At 41.6% G+C, this 27,108-nt stretch overlaps 5 protein-coding genes across 10 annotated transcripts; 1 reads left to right on the top strand and 4 right to left on the bottom strand.

The window, feature by feature from the left end:
* Nucleotides 1–8,271, bottom strand: LOC135486805 (uncharacterized). 4 transcript variants are annotated; one of them, XM_064769922.1, is made up of 9 exons: nucleotides 8,209–8,271; nucleotides 7,781–7,887; nucleotides 7,323–7,370; nucleotides 6,400–6,447; nucleotides 6,043–6,138; nucleotides 5,513–5,638; nucleotides 3,689–5,226; nucleotides 2,711–2,922; nucleotides 1–2,122 (listed from the first exon to the last, which is right to left on the bottom strand). In XM_064769922.1, exons 2-7 carry the CDS (start codon nucleotides 7,871–7,873, stop codon nucleotides 5,017–5,019), a joined length of 621 nt encoding a protein of 206 aa, XP_064625992.1. In that variant the 5' UTR covers nucleotides 7,874–7,887; nucleotides 8,209–8,271; the 3' UTR covers nucleotides 1–2,122; nucleotides 2,711–2,922; nucleotides 3,689–5,016. The 4 variants fall into 4 exon arrangements, with proteins under 4 accessions (XP_064625992.1, XP_064625986.1, XP_064626000.1 ...); XM_064769916.1 differs by lacking the exon at nucleotides 8,209–8,271 and adding an exon at nucleotides 8,006–8,202; XM_064769930.1 differs by lacking the exons at nucleotides 7,781–7,887; nucleotides 8,209–8,271 and adding an exon at nucleotides 8,006–8,202.
* On the top strand, nucleotides 7,795–23,773 carry LOC135486784 (telomere length regulation protein TEL2 homolog). 3 transcript variants are annotated; one of them, XM_064769898.1, is made up of 18 exons: nucleotides 7,795–7,987; nucleotides 16,295–16,660; nucleotides 17,071–17,271; nucleotides 17,523–17,677; nucleotides 18,143–18,393; nucleotides 18,651–18,719; nucleotides 18,917–19,058; nucleotides 19,263–19,399; nucleotides 19,788–19,867; nucleotides 20,006–20,196; nucleotides 20,627–20,835; nucleotides 21,365–21,436; nucleotides 21,679–21,935; nucleotides 22,325–22,424; nucleotides 22,582–22,646; nucleotides 22,964–23,079; nucleotides 23,391–23,473; nucleotides 23,689–23,773. In XM_064769898.1, the coding sequence occupies exons 2-18, from the start codon at nucleotides 16,311–16,313 to the stop codon at nucleotides 23,701–23,703; spliced, it is 2,493 nt and encodes an 830-aa protein (XP_064625968.1). In that variant the 5' UTR covers nucleotides 7,795–7,987; nucleotides 16,295–16,310; the 3' UTR covers nucleotides 23,704–23,773. The 3 variants fall into 3 exon arrangements, with proteins under 3 accessions (XP_064625968.1, XP_064625964.1, XP_064625957.1); XM_064769894.1 differs by lacking the exon at nucleotides 7,795–7,987 and adding an exon at nucleotides 15,497–15,509; XM_064769887.1 differs by lacking the exon at nucleotides 7,795–7,987 and having other exon boundaries at nucleotides 16,101–16,660.
* Nucleotides 9,037–12,050, bottom strand: LOC135498464 (peroxisomal 2,4-dienoyl-CoA reductase [(3E)-enoyl-CoA-producing]-like). Its single transcript, XM_064788740.1, has 6 exons — nucleotides 11,891–12,050; nucleotides 11,397–11,465; nucleotides 10,799–10,986; nucleotides 10,437–10,561; nucleotides 9,814–10,012; nucleotides 9,037–9,580 (listed from the first exon to the last, which is right to left on the bottom strand). The coding sequence occupies exons 1-6, from the start codon at nucleotides 11,944–11,946 to the stop codon at nucleotides 9,351–9,353; spliced, it is 867 nt and encodes a 288-aa protein (XP_064644810.1). The 5' UTR covers nucleotides 11,947–12,050; the 3' UTR covers nucleotides 9,037–9,350.
* On the bottom strand, nucleotides 13,041–15,446 carry LOC135498455 (dynein axonemal light chain 4-like). Its single transcript, XM_064788726.1, has 3 exons — nucleotides 15,304–15,446; nucleotides 14,833–14,916; nucleotides 13,041–14,582 (listed from the first exon to the last, which is right to left on the bottom strand). Exons 1-3 carry the CDS (start codon nucleotides 15,370–15,372, stop codon nucleotides 14,418–14,420), a joined length of 318 nt encoding a protein of 105 aa, XP_064644796.1. The 5' UTR covers nucleotides 15,373–15,446; the 3' UTR covers nucleotides 13,041–14,417.
* LOC135486844 (NADH dehydrogenase [ubiquinone] 1 alpha subcomplex subunit 6-like) lies at nucleotides 23,643–27,099 on the bottom strand. Its single transcript, XM_064769951.1, has 3 exons — nucleotides 26,954–27,099; nucleotides 24,919–25,034; nucleotides 23,643–24,620 (listed from the first exon to the last, which is right to left on the bottom strand). Exons 1-3 carry the CDS (start codon nucleotides 27,078–27,080, stop codon nucleotides 24,492–24,494), a joined length of 372 nt encoding a protein of 123 aa, XP_064626021.1. The 5' UTR covers nucleotides 27,081–27,099; the 3' UTR covers nucleotides 23,643–24,491.
* Nucleotides 27,100–27,108: the final 9 nt, after the last annotated feature.

Genomic DNA, 27,108 nt, shown 5'->3' with positions numbered 1-27,108 from the left:
TTCATCAATGATAGACAATCTCATTTCGTAATGCTTTTCTGCCCCGTCTGGTCCTCCTTGTACCTGGGAGAACACATCAACATTCGACGCGCCTCCTTCCTATAAAATGGCAATGTGCACCCATAGATGACAAAATTGAAGCAATAATTACTAAACTGAATTTGTCGAGAAATGTCACCACGTAGAATAGGACTTCCATGTATGTAGGGTCGATCTTTTCGTCTTTTGAATGAAATAAAAGTAGTATGCGAGGGAGGCTGAGGCTGGGGTCATCAGGATGACGTATACGGATGATATTAAAAGTAAAGAAGGAAGAAGACGATGATCTTGAGTCCCTCTTTTGATATGTTTGACACGAATTGTCGATTTACTCGGCGTATGCCGCTGAGGATGAGAAAATACAATAGCATTCCGCGAATATGACGTCACTGCAGCTGCTGCCCTCTATTTCCCCATCGCTGAATTACAGGCAATGTCGGACAAACAATGCGGTTTCGTAATGGATTCAGGCTTTCTAACTAGCGCAGTTAGTTCAATCTGGCACATGTCCGAGTGTTGGAAATACTACATAATTGTTCTGAATATTTCTCTCTCTGACTCTATTGTATCATTCATGCTAAAAACAACGCAGGGTCAAAGATAATTGACTTTGAAATAAGCTCAAATGCGCAGAAATAAGTGTCGATGTCCGACTGTCACGTGACTAAAACGTCATCAATATCTTATTCAAATGACCTTGTGAGCTATAAATAGTAACGTCGCGGAATGCTATATATATGTTACTATCCGATCTGCTAACTTCAGCAGCATCCCGTTTTAAACTGTTTTTATGAGTAATTGATCGTATCACGTGTCACAATGTCATCTGAATGTTGTTTCGATTCTTTTCTTCTTTTGTCAATAGTTGCTGCCAGAGTCACAAATGCCCTCTCCACGTTCATCGAATCCTTAGCACTCGTCTCGAAGAAGGGGGTGTCTAACTCATCCGCATAGCTCTGAAAAGCTGAATAGCTCTTTTTTAAAGTCGACACCATGCAATTCAAAGGCCGGGTGATTAATTGAAAACGACACTAATACCCCACCACTGAGTTGCATGGCCGGATAATGCAGTTTCTTAAATTTTTCACTTGATGGAAATGCCTTCAATTGCATCTGCGTCGACCAACTAAACTACCGACCGAGGCAAGCCAATAGACACACAGTGTACTTCCGATCGTGGGATGTGACAAGGCCAATCCACTGCGTCCCGAGTGTAACCTAACCAGTTTGACATTGTCACATCATGATAATTGGCATCAAGTTTTCAAAAACTTAGCAAAAATTCAGTTCATGATATTCAAACGCTCGCAAGTTTATTTTTAAAGGGATACCCGGGTATATAGAACGATCATTCGCATGATCCAGTAGGACCATGCGGACGGTACATTTCAGAGAGTGTATCTCTGAAATCGGTTGCCATCCGTAGGCTCCTGATAAAGCCCGATTTCGTCATCTAGGGAAGAGACTGTCATTGCGGTAAGATTGACCTATGGGGATAAGCCAGTGTCCTTAAATTTTGCATGTTATCTTGCACGAGTGTATTATACCTAGTCTACCAGGGATGGTAGATCGTGATAAATTCAGGTTTCGGTCTTTTTACATAGAATCTGGCGAAACAGCAGCCTCACGTCCTTTCTGTACCGTTTTCCACCACCAATGCAGTAAAGAAAGAAATTCACGCAATGATTTAGATACCACGTAATCTGGATTGACCAATACTCGAGCTTTGCGCGGAGGCCCCAATAGACAGCGCCAGATGTATAAACCTCCACGAGTGATGGGACCCCATTTACCAAAGCATAATGCAGTCGATTAGGAATGGAGCAGATGACGAAAACAATGAAAACAAGGATCAACATCTTAGTTAGATGAGTTGTATCTGCTTGGTCCGTCTTTCCTGCGCCGCCTCCAGTGGTCATTGTTTTTCTGCGCACGCTGGCTTCGCGTAGCGTGACGATAATGATGACGTTACAGCCGACGATTATGGTGAAAGGGAGAATAGTTCCGAACATAAGAAAGTAGATCGTTGAAACAACCTCTAGAGAAGGTAAGCCCTGAACTGATGGGATCAGTTGGGTGTCGTCTAAAGAAAAAAGGAAAAACACATTTTAAAAGGAGAGCCGCACCCGCAATCTTTTGCCTGGTATAGATGTATCATATCATATTTTTCGGAATTTAACACTGCAGGTGGATGTTTGTTCCCCTACCGCTCTCTTTCAAATCTCGGAAATAGAGTAGGCGGCTTTTCACTTCATATCTTTCTTCTGTTTTCTGTTTCATCAGTAAACTATTTTTCTGAAAGTGTTATACGTTTTTAAAATTTTGTTTTAGTTCTCAGATAGTAGAAAAACGGGTTATTCGTTATTTTTAGCACGCACAACTCTTGGCGCGAAAATCCTTTCCCGCCAAGTGTCACCCCGCTATTAAGACGCAATGTTATTTCCATTGTCGTCTCAGTAGCGGGGCAATCGAACGCCAACAGTGAAGGACTCTTTCGGTCACGTTTACTTTCGAAATGGACTACTGTCCCGAGTTTGCATGCTCAGTGCTTCAGCCTACGACCTCTTCTGAAAGCCTACTTCTACGCAAATGTGCATCGGCAATATACCGCCAGGCGAAATATGGAGAAAAAAACGCCGCAGACGAGCGCGCGCACATCTGTTGAACATACCGCCAGGTGAAATCTTGTAGATGAAAAAGAGATGAAGATTGCACACCATCGTCAGAGCTGCCGTGACCACGCAAGTCACCTTGGCCCGAAACGTGGAACAGATTGACGGCGCCAACATTGGGAACCGGACCGCTACCAGCCTGTCTATGGACATCCAGACGAGGAAAAAGCCGGAGATCATGACATATGTATTGGCCCAATAGGCAAACCATCTGAAAAAAAGGAGGAAAGAAAAGGATGGTGCCGCTTTTTGAACAAGACACGTCTGATCCTTCTCTTTCTTAATCTCCAGTCGGTCTGAATCTTAGTCGTCACCATGTTGTGATGTGACTATTGAGTAAGAAAGGGTTGTGTGGCTCCACAAATATCTTTTGATGTAACGCACCGATAAAACGCCTACCACACTAACCCCAGTATCAAATGAGGACAATAATGAAGGAGGGGAGCAAAAATGACCATGCAATGACCATGATGACACAATAGAGGAGCGATGATGATGAATCCACAACAGAGAATGATCTATACCATGGAAGCCCCATCATCGGCATCTACCATGGCCCATCAGTGGATATAATGTAGCTGATGGGAAGCCAGTGTGGTTAGTAATAATCATCAACGTTCCATCCATGGACCTCCGTGATGAAACATCCATGAGCCATCACACGTCACAGGTAGATCCATGGACGGAGACGTTTGCCTGTGTACAATACGGGCATAACCGATTCGGAATTGACCGGCGTCCGTATGAGGGAACCATAACCCTCTGACTGATACGGGTTCTATGACCATGATACCGGGACAAAAACAGCTCTGTTCATATGATAACATCTAAGTACAACAAACTGATGCCGAGCAGACAGAGGCATAAATATCCGCGAGATCATGTCGCCAATACGGTCATAGTATATTTTGGATTTTGAAAGGCTCTGCGACATGCGATGTACATTTACGTCAGTGCGCTCCCAACTTAAAACATACTGCAAAGCGAATTCCTTATGTTGTATCTTGTCGTAGAAATGGAAAATTACGGTAAACAGGCACATGCCGTTAACGACAACCAGGGTGTCAGCTGCTGCAAGGGCGCCGACGTAAACACACGTCGAAATCCGTCTGTTTTGCTCCTGGAAGGAGATGAAAAACGAAGCGATGTCCCCGAGGATCCCGATGACGAAGAGAGGGGGCCAGGTGTAAACGGTGAGCACCTTCACTGCTAACTCAAACGACGGGTAGCTTTCAGCAACTGGGATTGGTGTCATCTTAAAGCCTTTACTATCATGTGTAACACCAAATATTTAAAGCATATTATAGTAATCCTGCATCTCTGTAACCGACTGATTTCTGCTTGCTCAGCCTCAGTACTACAAGTAACATGAGCTGGTCTTGACTAAAAAAGATTCGAATTCGATACAATAGAACGCTGCTTACGAATTAGTATTTCAATATCCATAATATCCCATAATATTGAAATGAAATAAGATGCCGAGAGAAACTCTCTGCTGACTTCGGTTTCATGCGTTCATTGAGTTTTTTTGCTATGGGCTCAAACGCGGCACACACTTGCTTCGCAAGTGCACACGCAACACAGGTTCTATCAAATCTTGCATCATGGGTAGATTATACCGGAGCAGTCCATTTCGTCATCCTAGTGATCCTATTCATACCTTTTCATAGTTATAGGGTGATGGGGTGGGGTCGAGGGCCGGTAAACTGCGTCCTATAGTGAGGGTATAAGGTTTACGGTATCTTTAGGACTTAGAAGAGGCGACACCACCATTCGCTTTTAACACGTACTATGATGGGTTTCATCATTCTTAAACTCGAAACCTCCGTGGGTACCAAAACAGCAAACATAATCTAGCTTATAAGATGTGATATTCATCAACGATAGACGATCTCATTTTGTAATGCTTTTCTGCCCCGTCTGGTCCTCCTTGTACCTGGGAGAACACATCAACATTCGACGCGCCTCCTTCCTATAAAATGGCAATGTGCACCCATAGATGACAAAATTGAAGCAATTATTAACTAAACTGAATTTGTCGAGAAATATTATCACCACGTAGAATAGGACTTCCATGTATGTAGGGTCGATCTTTTCGTCTTTTGAATGAAATAAAAGTAGTATGCGAGGGAGGCTGAGGCCGGGGTCATCAGGATGACGTATACGGATGATATTAAGAGTAAAGAAGGAAGAAGACGATGATCTTGAGTCCCTCTTTTTGATATGTTTGAGACGAATTATCGATTTACTCGGTGTATGCCGCTAAGGATTAGAAAATACAATTTATATGTTACTATCCGATCTGTTAACTTCCGCAGCAACTTCCGCTTCCCGTTTTAAACTCTTTTTTTGCGTAATGGATCGTATCACGTGTCACAACGTCATCTGAATGTTGTTTCGATTCTTTTCTTCTTTTGTCAATAGTTGCTGCCAGAGTCACAAATGCCCGCTCCACGTTCATCGAATCCTTAGCACTCGTCTCGAAGAAGGGGATGCCTAACTCATCCGCATAGCTCTGAAAATGGAGACCACGTTACAATCACAATCACATTTGAAATCAAAACAGTTTTGCTACCCATTTTCTTTCAACTGGCATGGGGTACACCAATACTCCCAAATAAAAGGCCAAAATGCATCCTCACACCATTGTTTCCGTCGACCAAAAGAGTATGGGTCCACTTACGGTGGACCTATCAAATGATATATATACAGTTACTCCAAGTTGTGATTATGAGCAGATGTTGCAGGGTTATACCGGTCATGAATGCCTCAACCATGACGAGTTGACCTGTCCTTCCTACCTTCCCGGTTGAAAACTCCACCTCTCTTTCCGCTGTCAGATCACTCTTGTTACCAATGAGAAGTTTGAGCGTGTCAAACCCGACAAACGGGTCAACATTCCAACCACGAATATTGTTGAAGGATTCCTGAAATTACATTATATATTAGAGAGTTGCGATTAACTACGTAAACGTATGCCTATGACTGCAAGACCTTTATACATACAAAGTACTTGATATTGAATGTTGATATCAACTTCACTTTTGAAACTTAAGGTGACGGAAGGAGATTAAGAGTTAGACTTCACGATATGCTGAGGATACAACAAAAATGACACTTATTTTAAAAAGGGCTAAATTCGCCGATGGTCAAAAGGCAGGTTTTGCAACTGTATTTTATCTACGACGCCGGTTTTCAAGAGTTCTCGACGTGCTATACATGTAAGGATAAAAGCCGATTTTTACGTGTGTCGCATGAATTGATGACACGACCAGACCTTCGTACTTCTTGGTGAATCCTGCTTTGAACAGAATAATATGTCGGAACTGACCTGACTAGTGACGTCATATACCAACACGATACCGTGGCTCCCTCTATAAAACGCGGACGTAATTGCTCTGAATCGTTCTTGACCTGCTGTATCCCACTGGAAACAAGACCACATAACACATTTGCAGTATCTTACAATTATTCTGCGAGCTTGTATACAAAGTTGCAATATATTTTTCCATACACGTCCCCTTCTTTTTAGTGATGGTAAAGACACCTTCTACAAACAGTTTTCCTTTACTCGCCCCTCTGACTCCTTTTCCATAAAAGTTCTCTTCGTTTTACTCAATGGGAGGGTCATCTTTCTCCAAACACATTTCCTTTTCTACCATATAGTGTTATCATAAAAACTTCTTACTATCTGCAACTTTATGACCTTGTCATCTAAATGTATCGATTTGATCAACTGAAAAGAAACGAAAATAATGTCCGTGTGACTGATTGATTTAAGAGTTAAATGTTAACCCACATCACAGAAAATTATAGCCGAACTTACTCATTATGAATCAGAAAACGTCGGCATCGCACTTGAGAAATGTAGCTATGCATTTAAATTTTCCTTTAAGTTAGTTCATTTATGGCATGATTGCAGTGGTTATGATTTTGGCTAGTAGTCACCAGTCACGCAAGGATCCCAAACGCCAGGTTTTTTGTTGCTAAAACGAGCTACTTTACTGGAAACCTGCCGATTCGGCTGGCTATTTTGATGAGACTCCCCGATCTAGCAACATTGTCTCTTCACACCATAGTCGAATCAGGGGAGTTTCGAAGGGGTCGTCGCCCGAATTGGCGGGAAACTCGCTGTTCCGGGATCCTTGTTACTGCATGATCACTGCAATGAAGTCGAATGTTGTGAAATGAAGTTTTGTTTTGGGGACTGCGCATGCGATGATAGCTCACGTGCTTTTAAGTGGACAGGGAGAGATGAATAGGGTGGTTTCGCAGGCGCACGGATAGCGCGACGTGAACGTTTAGCTAGACGTAACCGTTTTATTTACTGCTGCGTCATTTCTACGGTTTCGCTGAGCACGAGAAAACGGTTACATTTAAGTCTAGGTGGCAACCCGACTTCATTATCTGTTTTTGCCTGCATGGATAGGCGATATCGACTACAAAAGCCAGTTATTTACAGCACAATATTCCTAATAACTATTACAGGTGCTGCTCGGGATGTACGACTTCTGTATCAGTGAAAACTCGTCAAATTTGCTGTCCGTTTGCGTTTACGTGTATCGAGCCCGCTATCCGTCTAATAAATGAATACGTGTACAATATACTCACAAAGTCTATTCCAATCGACGAAATGAATCGTTCTGTGAAGGCGTCGCGCTAAAATAAAGCAACACCGCCGATTATTGTGAGAATTGGAGAGATGAATATAAATACTCACGTAGTATATTCCAATCGACGCTATAAACTGTTCTGCGAATGAGTCCCGCATAACAAAGCAACGACACAGTCGATTATTGTGAGACTTGGTACTTTATCAGTTAGGTTCAGTAAGACAGCAAGATATTGACGGTGTTACTGAATACTGTAAACTCGGATTTGAACCGTCTCGACTGGTGAAGTCTGGCCCCATGATGCCAGAATGACGATGATCATCTATTCTGTACAGCATACTCTACATGAATACAATCCATGATAGTCAACAGGCCCAAGACCCATTTTAGTATTGATCAGACACGGACTTATACATGTCAAGAGTAAATAACGTATAATGATATACATATACTCACTACAAAACGGGACACCAATGATGACTTCCCCACACCGGAAGTACCGATTATAGTGATTTTGAAGAGTTCATCATAGTCTGAGGACCCCCTCATTGCTTCGGCCGTATCTGAAAGGAGGGGATGTGGGGCATGGTCAGATTCGAACTTTGTGTAGCCCACCAGGTTATGCTTCATACAGTGACAGAACATTGCCATTACCGATTACATGTAAGTATTGGTGCCTACCTGATCCATTGATCATAGCTGGACAAAATAAAGGACTGCGATCAGGTTCCCGAGACTTGTACGTTCCAAACGTTATAGAAGCAAGGCTAGCACACAAGGCCAATTTTTACATCGGCAGCGACTTTGACAGATATTCCGACAGTATTCATTCGTATTCTGAATATAATACATGTATATCGTGAAGGTTTAAAATCATACATCACCTATTATTCATGTATATATGATGTCAGACATGTCCCCGTTTGTAGTCTATATATAGCATGAAGTGTTGGCACTTTCCCAGCAGACATTAGCTTATCAGTGGGCTGGTGTAAAAGGAAATTATTTCCCTTAGAGATAAATGTCCGGGAACAAAATCTAAGGTCTATGGAAACTTCGGAAGGTCACGTACCTGTAATAAACGGCTAAGCCATTTTTCAGTAAAATTGGCACAATCCACACGCTCATAACTTTTTCCCAGAGTTAATCAGCGAGGAACGTTTTCACAGCCAAATAGATTCATCCATGAAATTTTCGTTGTACGCTGTGTGTAATAATTTCAGGTTGGGGGGGGGGGGGTCAGAAGCTATGGGGTAGGCCTGAAACTTCATCATTTTCTTTAAACACACCTAATTCTCAAATTAAGAAAAAAATATATTTAAAAATGGAAAATACCATTCAACTGGTATTTATGGTGAGACCACGCCTTGATTTCAAACTGAACTATGTACAACCGCGAGCTGATTGGTATAATACAGGTGCGTGACCGGAATCTACATCGTGATCCGGATCCCCAGCAGAGATAAAGCGGCAGAGCGAGCGTATTCCAGGTAACCTCGACCCTCCCCGAAATATAGGTCGTGACGACTGAAATGCCGTCACGTACCAGTCTCTGTAATGAGTGAATGGAGGGGACTGGTGAAAGAGTCTCGGCTCTGAAATGCAGCTGCGCCAAGAATTGTAGCCGAACATGGTTTCATAGCATGATCTCCAGTGACACTAACACTGACAATGTTTTAGAAATTAAGAAATTATTATTCAAATCTAACAGAATATTCAACAATCACTTAACATGCCATTGGCCGATTAATGAAACACCTCGTGGATCTTGATATCAATATGAACGGCACGTCCCCCACGTCCCCTACGTGACCAGTGAGCGTCCGGAACTATACTTCAGGTGCTCTCAGGTATCTGATTGAAGACCTTTCGCTGAACAAAGTCATGATTGAACAAAAGGAGTCTGTTTCAATCATAAAAGGCCAGACATGACGAACTAAATTAGTCATCAGACAATCTGGAGTTTCTACTAGCCATTTTCATTGCTCCTGCCCAAAGATCAGTCAGGTCGTCGTCATTTCAAAGTTCATAATTTGCTCTTTTTCAATGAATTCCTCCCTCCACCCAATCTGTCCATCATAAGAGCCATACTATTTGGGGCAGAAAGCCAGGAACCTCCGTCTGCAATGATGGTCTCACCGGTGATGAGCGAGGCGGCATCCGAGACAAGGAAGAGGACACTGTCCGCGATCTCTACCTTCTCGCCACACCTTCCAATGGGGATGATCCTCTCGTGGTCCTTCATTTGGTTGCCACCTGGAATCGAAAGGAACAATGATTTGAATGTTAGCTTGAACCAAAATTATGATTACTATCGACGCGGTTGATGATGACCATGACGATGACGTCGACGGTGACAAAGAAGAAGACGAAGGCGAAGACGAACCATCCAAATGGTATGAAAGAGTAGGCGATGGTCGACAAGAGTTCAGCGTTGTCCTTTCCCTGTGACGAATATCATCACCCGGTCAATCTGGTCATTAACTTACCCAGCTTGTCGAAGCCTACTGTTCCCTTGATAGGCCCAGGAGCAAGACCAACAACCCTGACTTGATTAGGCCCCCACTCCACTGCCAGATGACGTGTCAGGGCATCTATGGCTGCCTTGGCTGCGCCAGCATGGGCTTGTAATGCCATGCCATTCAATTGGAGCGTTGCTGTGATGTTGATAATGACGCCTCCGTGGTCCTGAAATGTATAAACCAACCATAACCAGCCGGTTCCACTCAAGGCGGGTTTGCCGCTTGAATCGCTGCGGCAGTAAAATTACACTTGGCTCGACAGTGAGAATTCGGTAAATTCAGATCTGCATCCTAACGCAGTTGGTTGAAAGCGGAAGTATCATTCAAAGACGCCAAACGTATGTAGACTCCCACAGGGGCAGTCCTGTCGTCATATCCCAAACAGTCTTCCTATGGAGGGACGTAAACTCCCGTTGCAGTCCATTTCGTCATCCTATTCAGAGTGAGGAACGAGACCGGCTCCGTCAACTGCGTCCGGAGTGTAAACGCATGTGGCGTACTGTGTAGTATACGGGGGGGGGGGGGGGGGGGATTGCAGGCAAATTTTCTGAACAAGACCTTTTTATCTGCAAATGAATATACTAGCTTACCCGCAAATATTTTTCATAGACAGTCTTGCTGACATTGAATGTGCCCATGGTGTCTATCTCCATTACCGTCTTGAAGGCGTTGAATGACAAGGAGACGGCTGGACAGAGGAAGTTGCCGGCTGCTCCTAGAAACGAAAAGGAGATCGGCTATGACGAAGGAATTGTGTATAGGTCTTCATTCTGGTAAACCCATAGTAGGGGGTTCATCTATATGCTTACTAAAGAGCAGCCAATGATACCATCACGTCACAGTCATACTGGTAGTTTTTATCATAAAGTAATGTCGATTTCAACGCCGAGTGCACAAGACGGCCCAGATGGTCATGACAGTTAGCATGTTATCTGAAAGACGGTTTACCAACCATTTATGAGATAATCTATGCGGTTGTAATGACTGAGGCATTCATCTACTCCTCTCAGCACGTCCTGGGGTTTGCGCACATCCATCTGAATAGGAAGACATTCGCCGCCGGTCGCCGCAACCAGTTTCTCAGCGGCAATCTTCAGCTTCTCGAAGTTTCGGCTTGCTATGGCAACTTTGCATTTATGTCTGGAAGTGCAAAAAAAATTTTTTTTCTTCGTTCATCATCATTTTAATTTCCTGAATTTGAAAACATGTTTTTGCTGGTCTGGAACACGCATATTGACCCTTGCTCAGCTTTCAGACAACGCGTATATGGGCGGAGGCTACGGAGGCAATATACCGCTGGAAGTTCAGTATGGGAAAACGTTGATAGGCTACACTCTGACGGGATTATATTGTCTACGGTGTAAATGCGGTTTGAAAACTGCTTTGAAAGACGGATGCCACTGAACCCTGGTATTAGGTTCCGAGTGTCATTAATTTACACTCCGGACGCAGGGCATGGAATGGCCAAATCCTAATGGCAAATAGACTGCCTCGAGAGTTGGCATAATATTTGTATAATGTATATATGTACATCTGTGATTTAGGCTTACCTCATCAATACTTCAGCAATTGTAAAACATATCCCTGATCCCCCACCAGTCACGAATGCGACCTTTCCACTGAAAAAGCGAAGTTTTAATTAACCATGAGTTTGAGCTCGTATGATACCCTCAGAGAATGAGGGTAGAATGAGTAGTTTGTCCCTTAGAAGGACGCCAAGCTGAGGGGAGAACCCCCCCCCCCCCCCCCAAGCAGAGAATAAGTCCATTAACACTAGCCACTATTGTCAACTCATGTCAGTGTGGACCACAAGACCCAAGGCGGCAGGTAACCAGTATCCTACCCTACTTTCTTCTGGGTTGAGCCTTCCACATTTCACACACACCGGGCTTTAAAGATTCGGGTGATATTTTTGTTTCTGGATCACCCTGTCAATCAATTATCAAGGTGCATCTCTCTCAAGACTCAATAGATAGCAGCACAATACTGGGTACAATACGGTCCCAATGTTGTCCAAGCATTCGATCGTCACAACGTGTCTTACCTGAGGAGGTCTGGTCTGAATTTGTATCCATAATTCGTCAGCGTCTTCTCGTCCATCGTTCAAGCAAAGTCACAACCAAGAAAACACGAGTGACAAACCTATGCGACACACCACACAATATCAGACAGTGCGAAGTCCAGTGTCCTTGGAGTTATCGCCCATTCGCCGATCGCGAATAAATTGCAATGGCGGGAAGACGCGCTGTGACACGTGGCGGGAAATCCAAACCATCGCGGGGAGCAAAACTCGTTAAAATTGACCCGGGTCCTGATATTCTTGCAAAAATTGGCTCCTGGTCAATACCGGCCCTTATCAACGAGATACCCGACTTTGATTTATCTCGCATAGTTGTGTCACACTGATCCAAATTGAAGACCACTCATCGGCGATCAGTGGGGTTTGCTCTTGATTTTCACATCATATTTGGGAGATTAGCCTACAATTATAGCTCACTTCTTTACTGCACAACCAGGTGATTTATATGATTTCATGATATTGCTAGATTGGGGGGACTGTCCTGGATGCATGGTTGTTGTCACAACCAGTTGGTCACTATCAGTTGGGAAGACCGTCTTCGATGTATAATGTTGTCACAATCAGTTTTGAGAGACAACCAGTTTCGGAAATGGCCATTAAGGTATTGATATAGTAGTCACATCCAGGAGGAGATACCATCACAATCTAATATAGTCACAGCAGTTAGGATGACTGCCACCATGGCAAGATATTATGATAAGTGACAAATGTTAGTGTCACAGCCAAACTGAGACCAGAGGACATTTAGACACTGTCACAGCAATTACAAGACTGCCATGATCATTGTCTCAGTTTGGGAGATACCATGGTGGCAAAACTGGGTCACTAGTTTAGGAGACTGCCATCATGGCAATTAGCAGCCAGTTAGGAGGTCCGCCATTGATACATGACATTGACAGTTTGGATAATTACCATAAGCATCAATCCATGAGATTGTCACAACCAGTTTGGGAGATTTCAATTGAGGCATGATAACATTGTCCAGGTCATAAGTAAGAAAGACAGCAATCATGGCATTGTTGCAAATAGTTTAGAGGACTACTAATGGGTTTTACAAGCTATAAAATCCACCCTAGCCAAGAGATTGAAACAAGAACATATCATAATGTAGGGCTATTTATATGTATCAATCATTTTATTACAAAGAATACCTATAATAATGATGAAATAAAACAAAAGTTGTCATTTTTTTACTTATATTAAAGTTATATACAGTTGATGTAGACTTTAAATGATACCATTACTTAACCATGTTTATCAAAAGAATGATACAATAGACAACCATCCTTTGACCTTTAACTGGACAAAGCGTCTATTGGAGACATCATCATAAATCTTGAGACAAGTCCATCTTTTCTCCTGAAACACTCAGGAATGTCTGAATACAACTGATGATTAACTGTGAACAAACATTTTTGTATGTAATGTACAAGAATTTTTAAGTTCAACGTGGAATGTTGACTGAAATAAAGTCATGAGGTTTGCTTTCAAAAACACATCAGTTAATTGGTCCAAAATCCCTGGAAAAGGACCATGCAGAAGCCACTGCAGGGCGAGAACATTTAGCTGAATTCATTTTGGGATGAGAGAGTTGTCCAAATTAGACAAATATTCACATTTTCAGTCTTATTTTCAAGAACCATGCGACGTCCAATTGATATAATTTTGACGTTATCGTGGTCAAAATGTAATCACTTTGACAGTAATCAATCTATCTGTCATTTATCAACGCTCATTGCGATTTGGTATGTTGACGATAAAGATTAATATAGAAAACCAGACTGTGATATGTGTGACTTGGACGAATATCAGATTTTTAGAAGATGACGGATTGCTCTCAAAAATGACAAGATTCAAGTTGTCTTACAGTCTGAAAGTTATCAGAATAATTCTCGACAAAACTGGCATTAACAGTATCAGGTTGTGTTACATAAAAAGTTCAAAAGAAATGGCAAATATCTGTAGCATCCACTTTTGTCAATGGAGATGCTACTGATGGACGGTCAAAGTTGTAAAATATCCAATTTCTGCATAAGTCACTGCCGAACAGGATCGAATAAATAAAAGTTGCAAGCTCAACTCAAGCCTGCATTTCATTGCATAAAATATTACTCCAGAGCTAGTTAGGTCATGAATGCTTTTTGAAAGGTGAATAAACTCAAGATGCCATTTAGAAAAATCTTATCATACAGACTTAACAAGAGGCCTTTATTCTGCTGCTAATATTAAAAACCTTTTTCTGCATCTTAAATCTTTGCTGGCACTCCTACACATTTCAAGATCACCTGCACATTCAACCAGTAGACTTCAAACATGCCTGTAAAGTGGGAGTACAAAAATGTATGCTAGAATTAAAGGCCAGATTATCACAATCTAGTCCGGCATATTAGGAAGAAATACTTATGTTCAGGTGATCTTAAAGCCCTTGAGTGAATGACCAGAAAGAAGTCAGATACACAAAGTCAGTATCATTGTCAGGTGTCAATTTGTCTTAAGAACATTTCCACACAGCTATAGCCATAGTTCCGCCAAAGAACATGTATAATAAATTCTTTACTTCGTGCGTTATTTCAAATCCAAATCCTTCTCCAACAATTGCATGCCATGATGCACCAAATTTCTTATCCATTGTTTCTTTAATCATCTTGGCAGCATTCTGAAAGATGAAAGGGTTTGATAATGAAGTCACGTAATTTCCATTCTTTGGCTTTTTGAGGGAGATTCGACACTTCTGACTGTCCAACCCAAGACATTACAAAAATGCAAGCAAAATGCACACAGAGAAAATAGAACATCAATGAAATGTCAATGACAAATGTATAACCAAATATTGCCATTTAGCCGCAACAAATTCAGGCCAATTTTACATCTTATTCTTACCGTTACCCCTCATGAAAACAACTTACTTCATTATTACTTGCGAACTTTTCACAGGCTGTGACACACAACTCCATGGCCTCCACACGCATCTCCTCTGTCATATCTGAATGCTGCAATCAAATAAAAGATCATTAATTCAAAGAATGGGTCTCAATTTAAGAAAGAATATTACGCTACAGCCATGCAGCTGCAGCTACTGAGGGCGGCTGAGCTAGTGCAACGAACAGCAAGCAGTATTGGTGAAACTGCCTTTAAAATACATTTCTAGAATCACTATCAGGTGTAAGCTACGTTGTTAAGAGTTAGGTCTCTGTTAGGTTAGGTCTCATATGATTGATGTCCGTTCGTCCATGGAAAACAGGGCAGCGTGCCATGCATGCATGACGTGCATTCTACATGCATCGACGTGCATTGTTGTATGTTGACTGCTGTCAAAAAATGTCAACATCAAACATCTCTCTCTTACAACCTCATTAACAGTATCTCTGAAAATTTACCCTTATCAGAGGATATGTATGGACTCTCTTTGGCTCATCAGCCTTCTTTTCTCCTTGTTCCTCCGTCATTGTTGATAAATGCGAGAGATATTCAAAGGTTTTGTGAGCACTGTTCTTCTCAAAGCTTCCACGCCAACTGTATCCAGGCGACACTGCGCATGCGTCAAATAGCTACAAAACTATACACTTCCGGTAAACAAAGCCATGTGCGTAAATTTGACAGATTTTTTTTCACACACAAACAATTTTTGTTGATCAGCCAAATAATATCTTGTACCAATTTTCTGTACAAATAATCCCAAGTAATCAGAGCATTGTATGCTGCTGTGGAGATTAAAATCATTATCATCTAAAGGCTTGTAATCCTTGGTGATTTTAATGCATAAAATGCTAGCATTTGCATTGCATTTACTATACAATTTAGTACAGGGTGTCCCAAGAAACCGTCATAGTTTAACATCATAGGCCCATCGGGCGATGTTGGCTGTTTGAATTCAATACTTACATTATGATGGCTTTATGTACAGTAACACTTTTGTCTTTACATATCCTGCAGTTTCTGCTCTAGATTATTAATTCCCAACTAGGGCCTATCAACTACAGTATGAGTATGCCGCCCCCCCCCCCCCTCCCGATAGGCGATACAGTTCGTCAGTATGGTATACGCGTGCATGAACACATGTGCATGTACGCCGGTAGCGTCAGTAGCGAGTAAGACCCTGCCCCTTGGACGTTGGTCGCACTACAGAAACGGAGAATCTAACCCGAAGTTCTCTGTGCCTCCCTTCATTGCTATACTATAGGCAGTCAATGCTGCACTTGCCAACCCTAGAAGCATGCGTTGGGTTGCAGACATAAATTCTGTCTACGGGATCATGGAATGGGGTGTGTTAGGCCTTTAGCCAATTGTCCTTCTTGAAAGTTGTTCTTGCCATTTATTGCCGTGATTTATGAATAAAGTTTTGTGTGGCGTTTGCTTTTTACATTTCAGAGCGAGGGCAACAGACATGGCTGAGATAAAAGCTGCTGTCCTGGTATTCACAAAGGAGACATTGAACACGCTTGCTAATCCAAGAGATGGAGAGGAGGTCATAAGAGCATTAGAACAAGTTGTGTGTCTACTCAATGGAAGCCCCATCTCTCACTTCAAGTCAGAAGATCTTGCAAAGCTAGCGAGAAAGGAATTTAACAGATGCCACTTCACAAGATTCTTGGACAGAACACTTCAGTGTCTCACACTCGAATGGATAAGCCAAATTCCCAAGGCACGAGTGTATGGTCTTCTTGATAGAATAGTGCTTGATGCTCCACCTTCAGATACATTGTTGGTGCTCATAAATTCAATATCTTCATCAGCGTAAGTGCATAACTCTGTTTTGGTGGGATGTTTTCCAGTCAAAAGTTAGTCAGTTATTGCCAAGGAAGTCATAACCAAATGCAATGTTGATTGAAGCCTGAACCTTTTCAATATTGTGTGTCTTATCAGAGCTGTCCTATATTCTATACCAATGTTGTCTCTTGGTAGTTGAAGCAGGGTCTGATCTTCATGTTGTAACAACAGTGACAATCATTGATTCATTCAATGATAGCTCTGACTCTCTGCAGCTGAGTGGTCATTCTACAAACTAAAGTGGTACACATAATGCACGGGTGACAGACTCCTTAAGTTGTTCCTTGACCTATTGACACATCTGAAATGCTGAAGTGACTTTAGTATACTGCAAGCTAAGATGAAAATATCATTGAAAGTGTGATGTTTCCTTCTAGGTCTGGCATCAAACAAGCCAAATGCATCAACTTACTAGAGTTATTCCTCCTCAAACACCGACTTGCGGATATATTCAAAGAACAGAGTGATGTTGCAACACCAGGGGTGAAGGAGAATTCACATCCACTGTGGAATGATCTGATCACAATGATGTGCACCCTGTCCGATAGAATGGCAAATATTCTCAAGAGAGAAATTAGGTGAGGTGATGTCATGTTACCCGTATTTTTTTGTACTTGGGCCATAGACTGAGAGTGATCTAAAAGAAATTTTCAAAAATGCAGCGACAATTACATGTAAATACATTTGAACCTTCCTGAGAGGACACCTCTTGATGCAGCAGGACCCCCTCACCATGTCGGTTTTGTTTAGGTATCGTGCTGAGAAGTCAAGTTACTTTAGTGTGTCCGCCTCATTCAAATATCAATTTACTTGAATCTTGTCTTTTCAGTGATGCCTTCTTGCCAAAGAACTACATTCGGCTTGTTGCTGAGGATCTCCTGATTACTCTAAAGCATGTGCATTCTAATCTGGAGAGCAGGAAGGATTGTTCTTTGCAGTTTCTGAGTCAGCTGTTTGGGAGACTCTGTTTGTCTGGATTCTCAGGTAATTAATGGTATTCTATAGATCAAATGCATGATGTTTTGGAAGACTCTGTTTGTCTGGATTCTCAGGTAATTAATGGTATTCTATAGATCAAATGCATGATGTTTTGGAAGACTCTGTTTGTCTGGATTCTCAGGTAATTAATGGTATTCTATAGATCAAATGCATGATGTTTTGGAAGACTCTGTTTGTCTGGATTCTTAGGTAATTAATGGTATTCTATAGATCAAATGCATGATGTTTTGGAAGACTCTGTTTGTCTGGATTCTCAGGTAATTAATGGTATTCTATAGATCAAATGCATGATGTTTTGGAAGATGGCTGTCGGGGCACGTGCACTCTCTGGTGGAATTGGCTGAGTTTTCCAATGTCGTGCATTTCATCTACAGCGGTGTCTCTATGAGTAAGACATGTTGTCTAAATCTGAAGACATCCAAGCTAACCTCAAAATTTAATTTTTTTTAGATCTGTTGTGGACCACTTTACTTCCCCAATTCTGTCTCCTGACAAAGAACAACTTCACTTGGTGTCGAATCTGTGAGCGTCTTGTCACCAAAGTTCCTGACCGCTGTGTGGAGAGCACTATCGTTCCGGTATTCAAGCGATCATCATGGCATGGCTCCGTGTCAAGGCTCTTGGGCGATTCCATTCTCCAAAACAAACACATTGAATTCATTGTGACAAAGAAACTTCTTCTTCACAGACATTTTGAACAGGTATGGCATTGGGCTTGATCCGTTTCAGGGCTCCCTAGTTCCAGTTTTGCTCAGTTTTCAGTCATTGTGCTCAATATTAGACTCTTGGATGCTCAATTCATGTTGGTGTATCATACATTCATGGTGGGACCTGCTGCTTATATTTAAGAGCTGATGAGTGCCTTCTTCTTGGAACTGTAGCTTGGGCTTGTGTTTTAGATATCATACTATTTTTTCAATCTGTGGCTGATAATTACATTTTCAATCATCTCTTTTAGGATGTAGTCCTTCAAAACATCATTGGCTACTTGACTGGTTCAATGCTTAGGAGACCACTGTTGATGAAGGTAAGTAGTTTCTGGGACATTACCGTCTTGTAGTATCAGAGCCTGTTCTTTAGGCCAAGACGGATGCCATGACAGTGTGGTCAACCAGTCTAAGTCGTCCTTTTCTGGGTCACTGTTGGTCATGACATACTAAAACTACACTGCAGAAATATATTGCAATGATAGACTTGACAACTTTCAACACCTTATGTTTCTAGGTACTAAAAATCCTACTAGAAGTGTGGGGCGATACCAGCGCCCTCAAGCATACTTCCTATGAACAGCACGCATACATCAGCCGAGCTATCCTCGTGTGCTTAGCATTTATCTCACAAACAGAGATACAGGAAAACAAAGAAGGTATGAGTTGGAACAATTTGACTCTCGTCTCATAAAAAAGCTCCTGGCATAGTGTGCACTTACATGTTAGTCACTGAATGAAGTACTCTTGCCTGTTTTGCCACAACTTGGTTTAGGCATGTTAGCAAGTGTCTTTTGTGAATCCAACAAGCTTGCAGTCAACCATTTTCTGCAATTTAACAATTTGGCGGTATGTATTTTCAGATCTGATGTCTTTGATGATGTCAGGAGTCCAGTGTCATCTCGACAACACTACACCAAAGACGAGGCGATTAGGAATGATAGTTGCCGAATGTCTGACTAAAACCATCGACCTTAGTGGACATAAACTGGAGTTTGAGGTAAACGATCAAGGCTGTCCTGTCTCCAAAAGCTGGTTGACGGCTTCCCTTGATGCTGTGGTAACTGATGAGATTCAGTGTCTATGCTCAGTCCTAGATGCCACACTTCGACAATCGCTGTGCGTCTCAAGTACCAGACATCTTCATCTCCTGCATATCGCTTCTGTACCCAGTGAAATGTCCATGTGCTGATTGGTGGCTGACATCCGAATCAGTGTCTTCTCTCTGTCCTCGCATGATTAACAGAATTTTACCACTCCGCCATAGTCAGTAGGCATGAGAGTGTCTTCTGATTCAAGCTAAGGACCAGATCCTACCGAACACCTAGAAGACTATTTGTTGCTGTCCTTATAAACAAATGAATCAATGTGTAGATTTGTTCTTTCAGTATGCTGAGGATGCTGAATCCAAATCAATGCTAAAGCTTCTTGTCCCACCAACAGAGGAACTGGAAGAAGATTTTGCTGAGTGAGTACCATGATGGTATGGTTGAATTGCTCAAAGTAATGGTGCAGTGACAATTCGAATCTATATAATCTTAAATTTTTTGTGCTGTGCCTGATTACATGTAGACAATGTTTAGATTTGTCCCCACTTGCTTCCTAGGTTGTCGATATCAACTAATACTGTTGACACCCCCACATCAACCAGCCATGTTGAGAAAGAAACAGCCCCCTCCCCTGGAGACGTCGACTCGGATTTGGACAGTGATGATGATTTGGTGCCATATGACATGTCGAATGACACTCCACAGCTCAAGGTCAAGGAGCCAAGGTATCTCCGGGATTGTATGGAAGGTATATACACGTAGTTCTTTTACATACAGCTGGTTTTCATATTGTCTAAGGAAGAAGTACTTGTCATCCCGTTCTGCTGAGTGGAGGAATTTATATCAGTTCAGCTCTCCTGAGTTAGTCCAAATCTAGAGTCGTAGGATCTTGTGAGATGGCCAATGGCAGTGATAAATGATTGGGGCACGCCAACTGTTTCAGCCAGTTGGATGAGAAGGAGGTGGATTGAGACTCTGCTTAGCAGATCATCTGTAGTAGGATCTATGAATGAGAATATTGAAGGAAAACATGTGAAGACGTGTTTGACGAGTATGATGAAGTGGTAGTGGTTTGTATAATATTAAGAGTAGAGGTGAAATCCCCTGCAATACAACTGTGGTTATATCAGCATCTACTTGTGGCATGACTGTATGTTACAAAAACTTCAACCTTTTAGGTCTGATATCATCCGAAGACCCGGACAAGATGGAGATAAGTCTGAAAACAGCAGAGAAACTCATCAGACAAGATTTACCTAGTTTACCAGAAATCTCTGTCGAATTCACCAAAATTCTCCTCCATCTCGAGGACAAGTTCAACACTGTCGGTTTCCTCCTACTTCATCATGGTGCTATGGTGGCGCTAGCTGTGAAATGTCCAGTAAAGGTTGGTAGCCTTGACAAGCATGTTGTGTTCCAAAAACCAAAACCTTACCAAAGACTTAAAGTAACAGAAGGAGAGAAAACATATGTAGGGAAGAGATGCTACTCTTAACTTATACAACTATCATCCTCAACTATGCTGCAAGCGTTCGGACTACTTCATGACAAATGAGGACATATTCTATTTTCAAACAAACAAATTGTGAAATGCAGCATTGCCACAATATCATTCGGATGTTGTTTGGAAGGTATGACAAACCTTGTTGATATTGGCAACTGGCTGCCTGTGGCAAAAGGATACCAGCAGTTGTCACGTGGCACTGTCACGTGGCGCTGTCACGTGACACTGTCACGTGGCACTGTCTGACACGAGGGTATTCCATTGTCGTGACAGAGACATGACAGTTTTGACACATCCCAGTATCAAAGTGAAAATCAGCGCCTTCTATTGGGGTGCCGATACTCTTATGTCCAAAAATGAAGCGAACATTGTACGTGATAATCTCCTCCTAATAATGTTCTCACTGTTTCAGGTTGCCCCTTATCTCACTAATGAGTTCTTCGAGAGAAATTATAACATCCGACAGAGACTGGATATTCTTGAGGTAACCTTGAAACAACTTTAAAGCAGATACCTTACCTTTCAGTGACTGTGTCGAATTCTTTGATCTGTTGATGTGATGAATAGCCAAGCACACACAATGAGCTAAATGACAATAAAACTTGGCTTTGTGTCAAAGGCCTTGCGGAGGTACACAACTCACCACGCCATCTTCAGGTATTTATAAAAGGTCTGCTTCTTCATTGCCTAAGACATTGTTGTTCAGATGCCGTCTTTTACCTCCAGGTCCTTGCTGCTGCTGCTAAGGAACTCTCCCAGCCAAGAACTGAGTCAAAGAAAGAAGAGCCACTAGTTCAAGTTGTTCAACCTGTGATAGAAACGGAGGAGGAAGGATCAGATTGGAGGGCTGTGGTTCAGAAAAGGATCGAGAGTAAAACCCGACGATTTGCAAGTGGACGGGTTAAAGGACCAGAGGCAGTGGAGAATAAATTTGCTCCTGTTGCTGGGCACTTCTTCTTTCCTCTCATGAAAAACTTTGACAGGTAAGATTTTACTATTTGAGTCAGTGGAGTACTGTTGGGCTTCGTTACAACATACCTGCTACCACCAGGGACGTTTGTAATCGGTATGTCATTTGTTTTATAAACATCCGATGAATTCACACACAAGCAGATATGAGACAGAAAGGGCAGCAGCACAGAAATAGAAAGTCTATGACCAAATCATTCGAGTGAGGAAATCTTGTTGGAACAGCATGGATTGCATTAATTTTGAAACAGATAGTTTAAAAAGCTAATTTTCTGGAGATTTTCGCCCAATGTATTCAAGTTCTGGCAATAGTAAGGACAAACCTGTGGATCAGATTCGTTCCAGGGATAGTGTCCCTATGTATATCTAGTTGTGTTTTAACAAACTGGATTCTTTCTTTAAGATGTGATGTATCTTTTGACCTCCTGGGTGATGATTGTGTTGTCCTGAGTCGTCTACTGTACACGCTTGGTGTGATCATGTATGCTGCATTACATGCTCCGGTAAGTTTGCTGTTGTAGTGAGTAAAATCACTTCCAATTTTTCCCCAAGACATCAATGTCACCACAGTTTCTAGCACTCCACAATACAGGCCCAGTGTCACTGAGAAGTTCTATTTTGGTGCAGTTATTGATGTTTCTTCTCGTCTCTTTTTTTCAGATCGTCCCAAAAATGGCAGGTGCACTTTTGGAGTTCCTCTGGGCCCTCAGATATCATCCTGATAGGTGAGCATGACAGTGGGTGTCATCACTTTACAATCCATTTGAAATGGAAAGCATAAGCATACATTGATGTACAGGCTGCATGCTTTAACTTCTGATCAAATATGGTACCAAATGACCATGGAAAAATCTACTGAAAGTCCAAAATAACCAAATTTTTACTTAAAAAGTTTACCAAAAATCCTAACTCCTCAGAGTTTGTGCCATCATTAAGACTAAAAAAACCACATTAGTCTTGGAAAGGTACTTCAGTGAGACTTTATATCATTAGTGTATATCCATTGTACAGGGTTAACTTGGGTATAAACTCTTGGTTTCAGGTCTGTGAGACGTGGCATCTTATTCGCCCTGTCGATGTTGATCCTGGCGACCCCTGGTTTCACACTGATGACTGACCTTCAAGCAGAAGTAATGGAGGCAAAGTCATGGTTGGAAGGTAAGACAGTTATTAGATTGAATAATTCCTCCTTCCTATTGAACAATCTGATGGTCAGCTAACAGCCGTGAAAGCAACCAACAGAATGCATCGATCTACACAATATGATTGTTGAACGGAGGGCTCACTCAGGTCAAGTCAGGATCGTCATCATTTGGTCAGATTTGGAGGTTTTTGATTTTATGTGCAATATGATGATGAAAATGAATATTGTAGCGAGGAACATAACTTGGCACAGATCACTTGGTAATAACGTCCTTGAGAACTCTGTTGGTCCTTTGAGTCTGAGTTTTTCCTGTGTGCAATTCCAGACATCATCCACCAAGATGCGGATAACGAAAGTAAAGAGATGGCAATCCAGGCTTTGGTGCTGCTAGAAAATACATTAAAACAGGTAGATACTGGTCGATAGCTTGAAGTGATTTCAATAACAGCCTGGAGTCAATCTGTGGGTGTTAGTTGCTCAATTATTTGCACACACAAGTAATTTTGAGCAGTACCATGCAATTCTTGTTGAAGAGCTGTTGAATTCTAAGACTAATTAATTGTTATGATAACTAATATTATTTATTTACAATACTTGTCACTTTCACACTATTTTTTTTTCAGGAACTACATACCTAAAAACAAGATTGACAAGGCTTTCAAGTTAGGACCACATTTCGCATTTAACTGTAAATATTTAGCATTGTTGATTAAATTTAAAATCAAAGTCATGTAGTTTTAGTGCCAGTTTCTAAAAGAGTATTCCAAGTGACAGTTTGTGATTGTCAATTGAATCAGGTTTCAACATCAGATGAAGACTTGTCAATGTATGTGTCCATGAGGCAGAGCGAACATGGGCAAAATGAGGGAGCATCTCAAAATAGGCTGAAGGCCAAAAAGACGAAATGTTTCAGACACCATGAAATGTTAAACATCCTCCTCCCCTTAAAAGACTAAAATAGAGAAAGCTGTAGTGTCACTTTTGATACTTCCATCCGTTTCTACAGGTTTACAAATGGGTCATCACATCCATAAAAAAACATTTTGAAAAGACTGGCTTTGGATGTTGACTGTACAAAAAATGTTTATCTTCTTGGATTTGACCCTATTTTAAGATGCTCCGTAAACGTCCACATGTGAATAGATCAAGGCATGTACTGAATACATAACATACCCCAGTACATGAACAGAATAACTGCAACGGAACTGGGTTTTCACAGGTATTTCTCCTTTGTATTTTAGTTATCTGAAAAGCTTGGTCGATAATCCAATTGTTTCTATGAATCAGTCCATTGCCTGTGCTTAGTATCATAGAAATGGCTTTGGTGTTTCAATCCAGGGTGGGACTTGCGACAAGTTACCTATCAAACAATAACAAAGCAAATGTCTATCAAAGTCTCAATTATCTTTAACTACAGATAGTCCCTCTATTCATGTCCATCATAGAATTTGGACAAAAAATCTGCAGGCTTCTTGTTGACGGTGTCTCCGAAAAATTTCATTACATGGGTCTTTTGTTTCCATATCTGTGCTGTTTCTACCAAATCCATTTGGCCCTGAAAGAGAAGATGAATGTGTTACTGTTGCATGATTCATGAAATCCTAACTCTCGCCCGAGTTTTGAACCCGAGTGAACCGAGTCATTTTTTGATGGTCGAGATATGTATTTCTGTGCGAAGGATATAAATCATCTGGGGATTAATGCAGTCTGTCACATCCATTGCAATCTAACAAAGCTTTCAAAAATAGTTGCAATGTATTCAAACACTTTTTGAGATCTCATTAGTGGAAATTCCAAACGTGCCATAATAAGATTCTTCAAATCTTTCTGACACCTTCGACACTACTACTTACCTGGATCACTAGTCTATCAATCACTCGTATATCTGTGACATTCTTATTCTTTATAAATAGCTCTCGTAACTGGTCTCTGCACTGAGGAACTGTGATGGGTACATCATAATCTTTGACTGGAAGCAGAAAAAGAGGTTGTACACAAACAGTCTTACTCTTGTCTTACCTACTCAGGGCTATGGCGTAACACTAGCACTATAGCAGGTTCTCCACCATTATCAACTTTAAAAATATTGTACAAGTTACCATGGTTATCGTAATCTAGCTATAAGTAAAAGTGATCAATCATGGGACAATGTTTTATGTACCATGATACCATCCCTCCCACGCCAAAACATTGATTGGCTTGATCCGACAAACGTGTGCACCCGGGACATGTACAAAAGGTTCATGCCCATTTCGCCTTGTCTTTTTTCGCCTTTTCCCATTTTGCCTTTAAAAAATATACATTTCGCCTTCTCCTATTTCGCCTTTTCCAATTTTGCCTCTTCCCAATCCGCCTTATTCTATCTCGCCTTTGTCTTTTTTCGCCTTTTCATTTTTCGCCTTATGCTATTTTGCCTCTGTTTTATCTTGCCTTATCACAAGTTGCCTTATCCATTCTTGCCTTCGTCTCAGTTTGCCATTGTCTTAATCTGCCTTCTCCTATTTCACCTTGTCCTAATTTACCTTTGTCCTAATTCGCCTTCATCCTATCTCGCCTTTACCCGCCCCGCCTTTGTATTATTTCGCCTTCTTCCCATTTCGCCTTCTTCCTACTTTGCAACAAACTTGGTGTCTTTACCCATGTTTGTTGAGTCAATCTTTCATATGAAAATGTCTTCAACAGTGTTGAAGGGCTTCTAGGGTCCATTCGGGGGTACCCCCAACCAAAACCCGGTGGACATTGCCAAAATTACAAGTGTAGATAACTTCTCAGCCATTATAGTCATATTACATTACATACCATATTACAAAAGACTTTTGTCTCTTTTACCCATGTTTGTGGGGCCAGTCTTTCATATAAGAGTGTTTCCACGAATTATGTTTTGGTACCCTACCCAAGGCTGTTGCTTAATTACCAATATTTTCAAATCTTCATAACTTCTGAACCATCTACATGTAAGCTTACATGTATCTCCAAAACCAACTTAGTATCTTTACCCATGTTTGTCAAATCTTAGAGTTTTCCAAGTCTTTCATGGAAATATTTTGGCATAGTGTTTTGGCATTCTTTGATGAGTAAGACTTGTGACCTGGTACTATATAGGAGGGATGGGGGTGCTAAGTATTTTATTGATCATTCAAAGTGTGAGTGCTTCTGAAGTTCTTTATTATGGACTATGGTCAATAGGCCTATTCAAATCCAGCAATCTGGAAGATGTATTCCTTTGATCATTGGGGAATTATGAGGCCTTCTCACAGAACGAGTTAGCTCTCAAGAACGTCACACGCAGTGTTCCCTTTAGATGGTTTTGGTACGTTTGATGTTCTTCATTCACAGCAATGCTATAACTTAGCATGAGATAATATAAGTACCAAAGTTTTTTTGAACAGAATCATTAAACTACTCAAAACACTGCCCCCCCCCCCCCCCTGCAAATAATAGACCCCTTGCTTAACGAAGGGGGATTGATAAAAGGCGAGGTGAGATATGGCGAAACGGGAGAAGGCAAAATGGGAAGAAGGCGAATTGACACAAAGGTCAATCAGGAAAAGGCAAGATGAGATAAGGCAGGATGGAACCAAGGCAGAATAGGACAAAGGCGAAATAAGAAAAGGCAAACAAGGATGAGGCAAGATGAGAGGAAGGCGAGTTAGGAAGAAGGCCAATTGGAACAAAGGCGAGATAAGACGATGGCGAAATCGTAGAAGGCGAATTGAGAAAAGGCAAGTTAGGAGAAGGCTAAATGGGAGAAGGCAAAATTGGATAAGGCGAATAAGGTTAAGGCGAAATGGGCAGATACCGTACAAAATGTACACTGACCAAGAAGCCAAGTAAAAATCCAATTCAGGACAACCCACTTTACATCATTTTATCGCAATGCAATTTTACCTATGTATGGGACCTGTCGATACCAAGCTTTATATAAGTTCAGAACGCGTCGCCTTGCTTCATCCTTGGTCGTAGATAAGATGGGTTTTACTTGTTTTACCCCTTGATGGACAATTTTCGAAGCCATTTTGCAAGGTCAGACTACCGCGCCATCT

Source organism: Lineus longissimus, chromosome 1 (assembly GCF_910592395.1).
Source record: "Lineus longissimus chromosome 1, tnLinLong1.2, whole genome shotgun sequence".
In the NCBI taxonomy this organism is placed as follows: domain Eukaryota; kingdom Metazoa; phylum Nemertea; class Pilidiophora; order Heteronemertea; family Lineidae; genus Lineus; species Lineus longissimus.
This window is presented reverse-complemented; position numbering and strand designations above follow the sequence as displayed.

Bases quoted from the DNA above. Each gene is read 5' to 3' on its own strand.
- LOC135486805 (XM_064769908.1), bottom strand. From the start codon at position 3,966: ATGACACCAATCCCAGTTGCTGAAAGCTACCCGTCGTTTGAGTTAGCA. The intron at 2,923-3,688 runs GTATGTTTTAAG...CCTTTTTTTCAG, and splicing joins CATAAGGAATTCGCTTTGCA to ATGGTTTGCCTATTGGGCCA. The intron at 2,123-2,710 runs GTATGTTCAACA...TTTTTTCTTTAG, and splicing joins CTACAAGATTTCACCTGGCG to ACGACACCCAACTGATCCCA.
- LOC135498464 (XM_064788740.1), bottom strand. From the start codon at position 11,946: ATGGACGAGAAGACGCTGACGAATTATGGATACAAATTCAGACCAGAC. The intron at 10,987-11,396 runs GTAAGCCTAAAT...TTGCACTTCCAG, and splicing joins ATTGCTGAAGTATTGATGAG to ACATAAATGCAAAGTTGCCA. The intron at 9,581-9,813 runs GTAAGTTAATGA...TTTCGATTCCAG, and splicing joins AGTAGGCTTCGACAAGCTGG to GTGGCAACCAAATGAAGGAC.
- LOC135498455 (XM_064788726.1), bottom strand. From the start codon at position 15,372: ATGACGGAGGAACAAGGAGAAAAGAAGGCTGATGAGCCAAAGAGAGTC. The intron at 14,917-15,303 runs GTAAATTTTCAG...ATTTGATTGCAG, and splicing joins ATACATATCCTCTGATAAGG to CATTCAGATATGACAGAGGA. The intron at 14,583-14,832 runs GTAAGTTGTTTT...TTCATCTTTCAG, and splicing joins AGTTCGCAAGTAATAATGAA to AATGCTGCCAAGATGATTAA.
- LOC135486784 (XM_064769887.1), top strand. From the start codon at position 16,254: ATGAATAAAGTTTTGTGTGGCGTTTGCTTTTTACATTTCAGAGCGAGG. The intron at 17,678-18,142 runs GTAATTAATGGT...AATTTTTTTTAG, and splicing joins CTGTTTGTCTGGATTCTCAG to ATCTGTTGTGGACCACTTTA. The intron at 19,868-20,005 runs GTGAGTACCATG...CTTGCTTCCTAG, and splicing joins CTGGAAGAAGATTTTGCTGA to GTTGTCGATATCAACTAATA.
- LOC135486844 (XM_064769951.1), bottom strand. From the start codon at position 27,080: ATGGCTTCGAAAATTGTCCATCAAGGGGTAAAACAAGTAAAACCCATC. The intron at 25,035-26,953 runs GTAAAATTGCAT...TTCTGCTTCCAG, and splicing joins TCGACAGGTCCCATACATAG to TCAAAGATTATGATGTACCC. The intron at 24,621-24,918 runs GTAAGTAGTAGT...CTTCTCTTTCAG, and splicing joins TTGATAGACTAGTGATCCAG to GGCCAAATGGATTTGGTAGA.